Source organism: Rhinopithecus bieti, unplaced genomic scaffold (assembly GCF_001698545.2).
Source record: "Rhinopithecus bieti isolate Rb0 unplaced genomic scaffold, ASM169854v2 scaffold_13207, whole genome shotgun sequence".
Taxonomy (NCBI): Eukaryota; Metazoa; Chordata; class Mammalia; order Primates; family Cercopithecidae; genus Rhinopithecus; species Rhinopithecus bieti.
This window is the reverse complement of record NW_016807866.1, coordinates 2,717,580-2,726,505: the sequence shown is the minus strand read 5'-3', so window position 1 is coordinate 2,726,505 and position 8,926 is coordinate 2,717,580. Positions and strand designations below refer to the sequence as shown.

General features: G+C 40.0%; 1 protein-coding gene across 1 annotated transcript in view; it reads right to left on the bottom strand.

Moving 5' to 3' along the window:
* Positions 1-1,632: 1,632 nt before the first annotated feature.
* The window catches only part of IFNAR1 (interferon alpha and beta receptor subunit 1), a 32,921-nt gene continuing 25,627 nt past the window's right edge, over positions 1,633-8,926 (bottom strand). The window contains exons 9-11 of the mRNA XM_017883925.1: positions 6,286-6,436; positions 5,418-5,563; positions 1,633-3,888 (exon numbers count right to left, since the gene is read on the bottom strand). Of these exons, the coding sequence (XP_017739414.1) occupies positions 3,655-3,888; positions 5,418-5,563; positions 6,286-6,436 (531 nt within the window). The 3' untranslated portion in view covers positions 1,633-3,654. The remainder of the gene's footprint in view (positions 3,889-5,417; positions 5,564-6,285; positions 6,437-8,926) is intronic.

Below are 8,926 nucleotides of genomic sequence, written 5' to 3'. Positions count from 1 at the left end.
ATTCAATAATTATTTTCTAAGTACCTTCATTACTGGGGATGCAGTCATGAATAATAAAGTCCCTGCTCTCTTGGAGCCTCTGTTCAGTAGCAGTGGGGCAGGGGAGACAGACAGCAAACAGAACAAATCAGTACACAACATGTTAGGTAGTCACAGGGCCCTGGGTAGGGAAAGGAAAGCTTCTGCACACCCAAACCCCTTAAGAGCAATTTGAGGCGGCTGTAAATATTACAGCCTCTTTTGAGGGAAGATACAAACTCTAAGTTATATATATACATATATGATATATACAATATATATACAATATATCATATATATATAACTCTCTCTATATAACGCTAATATATATATATATGTATTTCAGAGATGGTCTGGCCATGTTACCCAGGTTGGTTGGTCTTGAACTCCTGGCCCGAGGTGATCCTCCTGTCTTTGCCTCCCAAAAGGGCTGAGATTATAGGCATGAGCCACAGTGCCTAGCCCTAACTTATATTTTAAAAAGTAACTTTTTTGTAAGTTGCACATTTCTGGTCAGACTCTTAAAGTTCGTAATTCTAGGGAGCTGTTCTAATTTTTAGTTATAAGCTATACGAATAAGTACTTTAAGTCTTCCATACTAAAGGAATAACACCCACACCACGTGGGTACACGTGCAGGTACATATGAGTATGTTGACAGGCTCATGTCAAAAGTTACATATGTACATATATGTTAATCTATATTATATATTAATACAAAATTATTTCTGGCTCTAATGATACAAATCTTTCATATAAATTCTTAGATTACACTTGGTCTCTCCAAGAACTAGCAATATGCTAATTTTAAGGGAGTTAATTGGTACCCCCAAGTACGTGGTATTTCTAAGTAAATTTCTGTTCAGAAAATATACTTGTCACTTACAGCTAAGCATATGCTGATGAAGCAACATGTAGAACATAATGAAGAGTGGAATGCAACTGCCTTTCAATGTCTAGAAGATCAGGTAAAAACGAGGTTTTTTGTTGTTGTTGTTTTTTGCTGCTAGTGCTCAGTGCTTGTTCACTGAGAACCACAGATGGTCTCAAAACGTGAAGTCTTGTGCTCCAACTTCCTAGAGATCTAACGATTTCACTGGTGTCTTTTAATGTTCATGTCTGTATTTTCCCTTCTCCACGTCCTACAAGGGCATTATTACTCCTTTTTAGGCTATCCAGTCTGAAGCACGTTTTCCCAGTGGTGAACCCAGCGCCAGAAGTCCTGGGCAGGATCATTGAATTGCAGTAGTCTGATAAGCAATGGTGGCAGGCAGTCAGGATATGTTTCCAATCACCTCTTCAAAGACGCAAACTTCCAAAGTGACAGGGCTTTTCCAAAGGTCAGGCCAGCCATGCATGGTGACTCACACCTGTAATCTCAGCACTTTGGGAGGCCAAGGTGGGTGGAGCACGAGGTCAGGAGTCCAAGACCAGCCTGGCCAACATGGTGAAACCCCGTCTCTACTAAAATACAAAAACTAATGGGATGTGTTGGCGGATACCTGTAATCCCCGCTACTCGGGAGGCTGAGGCAGGAGAATCACTTGAACCCGGGAGGCAGAGGTTGCAGTGAGCCGAGATCAAGCCACTGCACTCCAGCCTGGGCAACAGAGTGAGACAGTCTCAAAAAAACAGCCTCTGGTCTGAAAGATGACAATGTGTCAGTGTAGGGTTCTCCGGCAGAGAGCTGGGTCTCAGAGGAGATTCCTGGGTCTCCTCAATGGCTCACTATGCTCTGCTTGAACCACTCCAGAAGCCAGGTGGCAGGTCCGGGGACACGCATGGTGTGGCCTGCAGACACGTTATGTGCCCAGGATGTGCTGAGCACCACAGCCCTCCTGAGGGCAGCCGCCTTCAACCTCTTCTTCCACCAGGATGATCTGGTTTTTTCAGCAGAAATGACTACGTAAATCAGACTGGCCTTAGCAATGGCCGCTTCCCAGCATGCTCTAACTTTGTCTCTTTTCTCTTTCACTGGTCCTTGCCGGAACGCTGCTCTGAGAACTCCGCCCTAGAGGCCACCAGAATTCCTAGATTCCTGACTATTAAGGATATCCATGGGTAATCCCCAGTAGCAAGTAATTTAAAAATAAGTTGTAGGTGCCTTTGGAAAGCATTATGTAATTTCTTAAATTAAGTTTTTCTTCCTAGTTACATTTTTTTCCCACTCAGTTCAATGATTTCTATTTTAAGGCCAAGCAGGCTGAGCAGAAGGGGTATCTGAATATTGCTAGACAGTGCAGAGAAGCCAGCCTGGTATTCAAAGTGACAGAGACCACCCATAACAACAGAGTGGGTTAATCACTGAGAGCTGATTAGGCGCTCAGGCTCCCAGCGGAACATTCTTCTTCCTCTTGCACCAAGGCCAGCGACCTCTTTCCTATGGAAGCATTCTTCTTCTGTGTCAGTCTCCCATCATGGCCATTTTCTGGTCCCAAGACTTCTTGCATACACTATCTTCTGGCATGGCATGTATATTAAAACTTGTACACACTCTCAGATCTTAAAATACAACAATTATTTCTCTAATCAGATAGTTACCTATTTTCTATGACTTCAGGGATTGCAAATTCCAGCCAGAAGCTATTGTTCTAGTAAGTTTTCAATCAGAAGTCTTACTGTGTAGTAAAAAATTGCCTGGCTTTAATCCTAAACCATGTAAGGGTAGATACTGTGATGTGGAAGCCAGTGTTCTTGGGATAAATGAACAGAAGTCCCTGAACAATTTTAGGGATCATCTTTCTGGCATCTGCAGCTATTTTCTAGGCTAAGCTACTTTCCAGAAAACCAGGTGATAATGTGTTCGGACTTTCCTAAATAAATTTCCTGAGGGCCTAACCTCAGTGTTAAAAGACCAAATGTTTGAAATATCTCCAGAGGAAGAATGAAACAGAATGTTAGGAATGGCGAACAGACAGGTGTGGCACACGCAGTAACCAGCAGCATCAGTGACGGACAGGAACACAGGCATCATCCTTAGCCACGGTGCACAGCGAGCACAGTTGCACTTAGGCTCACAAGAGGGAGAAGGGTGGCCATCGTTTTGATCTGACTCATCTCATCCAATGCAGGTCCAATGACAGGCTTTTTCAAGATTTTACACGTGGAAAATAATGTAGGAAACGTTTGTCTCAACTCTTATAATTTCTTTCTTTTTTCTTTTCTTTTTTTTTAAAGAGAGTCTCACTCTGTTGCCATGCTGGAGTGCAGTGGCGCCATCTCGGCTCACTGCAACCTCCACCTCCCGAGTTCAAGTGATTCTCCTGCCTCAGTCTCCTGAGTAGCTGAGACTACAGGCACATGCCACCATGCCCAGCTAATTTTTATACTTTTAGTAGAGATGGGGTTTCACCATGTTGGCCAGGATGGTCTCGATCTCTTGACCTCATGATCTGCCTGCCTTGGCCTCCCAAAGTGCTGGGATTACAGGCATGAGCCACCATGCCTGGGCCTGTAATTTCATTTTTAAATAGTAAAGTGCTTGCCTGTATTTTTAGGACCTATGATCTAAAGATGTTTTTTCTTCCCCGAAACAGGGAAATGTTCTCTTTGTAGTTACTGAGAGGAAGGCAAGGAGCTCAGGATCCCAGTGTAACTCCTGCAGAAAAACCTTATACTTGACAGAGTTCATTTCTGGTCATATAAAGTCCTGCTGTAGTTCTTCACTTGTTTTATTTTCACTTTCATCTTCATTAGAATAATTTCCTGAATCTTGGCTGGTTTGGGAACTGTATTTTTTATGATCTTCATCAGTCTGATTAGTTTCTTCTACTGTAGCAATTGTGCTTATATTTTCAATTATAAAACATTTTTCGATTTGCTCCTCAGAAGTTAAAAGCAGAAGATTCTTCAATGGCTGTTCAGAGAAATACTAATTTAAAAAAAGGGAAAGAGTAGAAATCAATTATTTAAAATAATAAAAATTCCTTTTCTAGTTCTAATAGCTTTAGTTTCTTATGTCCATTACTGAGAAAACCTCTCTTCTGGTCTGCATATTAAAAAGTCACCTAAGAACATACTAATTGCCTTATAATGTTTAAAATCATTAGTGAGGTCACTCTTATCTTAGTATCTTTTGTGGTGAGTCTTTGAAAAGTACCTAAGAAAGGTACACTGTGCCGTCAGGGGTAGGCGGGGAAGAACACGGGAAGGACAGGAGTGGGAGGGCTCTGGGATCATGACATTTTTTTTTGAAATAATAAAAATGTTTGTATCTAACCCATAGATATCCAGAAGAAGCACAAGTGAGAGATTATTAGCTATTGTAACTAGTTTTAAGTCTATTTTAAATAATAGCTATGAATATTAGAGTACACAAGAATGACATTCTTGTGCTCAGGGGTATAACAGTAAAATTGTTAATATTTACTGAGCATTTTTAGAGTGGTAAGGCTCTTAAGGTTTATCTCCTTTGTTCGTCACACCTCTACGGGGTAGTTTACAGCCAAGGGTACTTGCTTACCTGCCCTTAGTGACTCACTCAAATTCATAAAAGCCACCCTAGATGAGTGCATCATTTCCCAGGAACAGATTCTGTGCTTAGGCCTTCACCATTTAGTGCTTTCATTTAATATGCTAACTTCACAGAAGTGCCAAACAAAAAACTGTGATGTGTCATAAAAAAAAAGTCTCACATTTTATTTCATTTTGTGTGATTTCACCCATATAATATACTTTCTACACTGATAGAATATTTCAGTCTTCTGGATATATACAGATGCTCCCAACTTACAATGGAATTATGTCCTGACAAATGCAGGACCTAATTCCAACGGCGTAAGTTGGGGACTGTCTGTACTGAAAAGAATCACATCACAGACTTTATTTATTTACTTATTTAGAGACAGAGTCTTGCTCTGTCGCCCAGGCTGGAGTGCAGTGGCACAACCTCGGCTCACTGCAATCTCCACCTCCTGGGTTCAAGCGATCCTCCTGCCTCTGCCTCCCGAGTAGCTGGGATTACAAGCGTGTGCTAATACGCCCAGCTAATTTTATATTTTTAGTAGAGACAAGGTTTCTCCATGTTGGCCGGCTGGTCTCAAACTCCTGACCTCAAGTGACCCACCCGCCTCAACCTCCCAAAGTGCTGGGATTACAGGCATGAGCCACCATGCCTGGCCAAGAATCACAGGCTTTAAATGGCAAAACAAATGCCACAGTGAATCTAGGAATTGCCAGAAAAATATGAAATTAAGGACAATCATTACTATCCCATGCTATGTTATTATATTAAATTACTGTTTTTAAAGTTAATTGACTAAAACTTTGAAGAAAATACCCAAATCAGCCTCTATTATTTTCTGGATATCAAGAAAACCTATACATATCCTGTTGAAATCAAACACATTTCCTGTTCATTTCCCAGCTGTTGACAAAAAAAATATAAAAAAAGTAACATACCTCCTCTATATTGGAAGAAGGTTTAAGTGATGGAAAGAAGACATAATTGATGCATCTCAAGAGGACTTTCACAGCATAAATGACAAATGGGAGAGCAAGTAATACAGTAAAAATTCCAATTATAAGCCAAATTTTAGATGTATTTCCTAAAAAGATATACATATTTATATGTTTTGACATACAAATGCCCTAACAGTGCTGACAGCTGTGTGAAAGACAAGCCATATGAAAGGAAATATAAAATCTATTAAATAATACTCTTAAAAATATTTCTGGTAGCACTGAGTCCACAGCAACCATAGGCAATGACATTTACATTTAAAGATTGGCGTGGGAACTGAAGTAAGAGATCCTCAGGGAGAAATACAATATTGACATACAGGCCAAACATGCAAGTATCCTTCAGCACTTATACGTCATACAACTAGCAAAATTTAATAGATATTCTGTGATTAAGCCTCTACTGGTCAACACTAGAAACTGTAAAATAGAAAATGAGACTAAACCAGTTCCCACATTAAAAAAATTCACAATGGAACTAAGTGATTTCTACATGATAATTATGTTAAGGATATTTTAAAAATTTAAAACTAATAGTCTTATTAAATGTTAAAGAGCAATAAATTAAGGAAATTAATTATAGGGATACTGGATGAAATATAAAGCATCCAACAACATCGACTTGAGAGTTAAGCATTACAAATATTTTCTAAAAAGTCTACTTTTGATTTATGTAGTTCAAGAAGAAAATATTCTTTCTATATATTTTTTGCAGTAAAGAGAAAATTTACAATTTTCAGTGTTCAGTATAGAATTACTTTTATTCTGTCTAGTCACGTTTTTAAAAAAGACAATAAAAGATTCTGACCTGATTTTGTTTCCTCACACACAACATCACTAAAAACACTGCTTTTATTCAGCTTTTCATCCATGCTGTGTGCTCTGGCTTTCACACAATATACAGTCAGTGGTTTCAAATTAGGAATAGTAACATCAGTTTTTTTCTCGATAATTTTTCTCTAGAAAATATAATTAAATCATTGATAAAATTTAGTCACCTCATGAAATCGGGGAATATGTACTTTCTCAGTTCTTTTATGTTCAGTCTAACATTGGCCTCTCCCACGTAGTTGGTACGTGTTTGTTTTTTTTTCTAGACAGTCTCGCTCTGTCACCCAGGCGAGAGCGCAGTGGGCTCACTGCAACCTCTGCCTCCTGGGTTCAAGTGATTCTCCTGCCTCACCATACTGAGTAGTTGGGATTACAGGTGTAGATGCCACCACGCCTATTTTTTTTTTTTTTTTTTTTTTAGGTAGAGATGGGGTTTCACCATGTTGTTTAGGCTGGTCTTGAACTCCTGGCCTCAAATGATCCACCCACCTCGGCCTCTGAAAGCGCTGGGATTACAGGGTATATGTGTAAGAAATATAAATTTGTTTTAGACAAACCACTATATCCAAATCAGAAAGTTAAAAATGCTGCTGCCAAAAAGCATATGATCTATTCCTAAGAGAATTCTAACTGATTTGTGAGTACATGCCAAGTCTGGGGTAACTGCCATTGTATTACCTCTGATTAGTGACAGGATGGTTAAGAGTACGGGTTTGGGCCTCAAACTGCCCTATGAAGAGGTATCACTTACAGCTGTGTGGTCCTGCAATCGTTATTTAATTTCTCTCTGCCTGATTCCCTGACCTGTAAAATTGGGACAGTTATTGCTCCTATCTGTATTAGTCAGCTATTGCCAGAATAATGTCTAACAAGCCGGTGGCTCACACCTGTAATCCCAGCACTCTGGGAGGCCAAGCAGGAGGATCATTGGAGCCCAGGAGTTCAAGACTAGCCTGGACAACATAGCAAGACTCTGTTTCTACAAGAAATTTCAAAAAAATTAGCCAGGCATGGTGGTGTGAGCCTGTAGTCTCTGTTACTTGGGAGGCTGAGGAAATCCCTATTTCCCAAACAAACAAACAAAGCCTGGGCAACATGGTAAAATCCCATCTCTAGCAAAAATACAAAAAAATTAGCTCGGCATGGTTGCATGTGCCTGTAGTCCCAGCTACTTGGGAAGCTGAGGTGGGAGGATCGCTTAAGCCCAGGAAGTCGAGGCTGCAGTGAGCTGACATCACATGAGTGCACTCCAGCCTGGGTGACAAAATGAGAACCTGTCTCAAAACAAAACAAAACAAAACAAAACATATAACAAAACTGCCTTAACATTCAGTGGCTCACAACATGATTATGTAGTTTCTCACTCGCAAGTCTACAGACTGGCTGGGGAGCTCCCATGCAGGCCGCGCATCGCATCGGGTTTAGGTCAGCTCCAACAGCCTCTAATCCTCCTTGGACCTGAGACTATGTGGAATGTGCTTTCTCTGTGGCAAACAGGAGCAGCGCAAGAGCCAAGCCAAACCCTGCAAGCACACTTAAGGCCTCTGCTCTCAGCACATCTACTCGGGCTCCAGCATCTACAGTCTGGTGATGCCGGGATGAAGGCACCATCCCAAGTATTTGCCAAACAGCAATTTAACCAATCACATCATTTGGCAGCGTTGTTTTGAAGAATGATTCAGACAATTCATGTACAATACTTAGCACAGTACCTTACATATAATTATTCAATAAGAGTTTCTATAATAATAATTATTGATATATGATTCAGTATAGGATAAGATGGCAACTACAATCTATTGAATCTCTACTACTTGTCCAGCAATGTGCTAGGCATTTTCATATCTGTTACTTCCTTTTAAACCTTATAAACATCCTTTTGAAAAATTTAGTTGTTATGATTACTCCAAGAGATAAAGCACCTTGAGTAATGTTACACAATTTAGTAGTGTGAGATAGAAATTTAGGTTTGTCTGATCTACAGACATCTGAAAACTGACCATAATTCTCAATGGGCTACATTATGCTATGGTTACAGTGTTGTTAGACAGTGAAAAAGGGAAGCAGCCAAATCAATGGAATTTGCTTAGATTTCCAATAGAAAATGAAGCGAAGTGAAAGAATTTACCAGCCTGCCTGGACAGGAGTTTTAAAGGTAGATCCTTGACTAACACTCCACAAGGGAGAAGTGATCTGGGAAACACGTATATTATCTGATGCTGTATATTATCTGATGGTGTATATTATCTTTGTCAGTGGTACCTGAATTTTAGGGTTTAGACCACTGTTTGTCAACCCTTTTTTCATTACTTTCTGGGCAATTTTTTTCTAATCCTTCCCCCATCATAAAATTAAAGACTAAGGAATAAGATTTTGTTGGGCAAAGCTGAACTTTGGAAGAATGCTTTCCAATGGTTTTGGAGGAATAAAAACAACTGTATTATCTAGATTCTTTTGTCCCATAAGAATCAATTTTTGTCCCCTTGGAGGAGCCACCAGAGGACATTTGACAATATTTGGAGATATTTTTGGTTGTCACAACTAGGAAGGAACACTACTGGCATCTAGTAGGCAGAAACCAGAATGCTGCCAGGCATTTTGCACTGCACAGGTCAGCC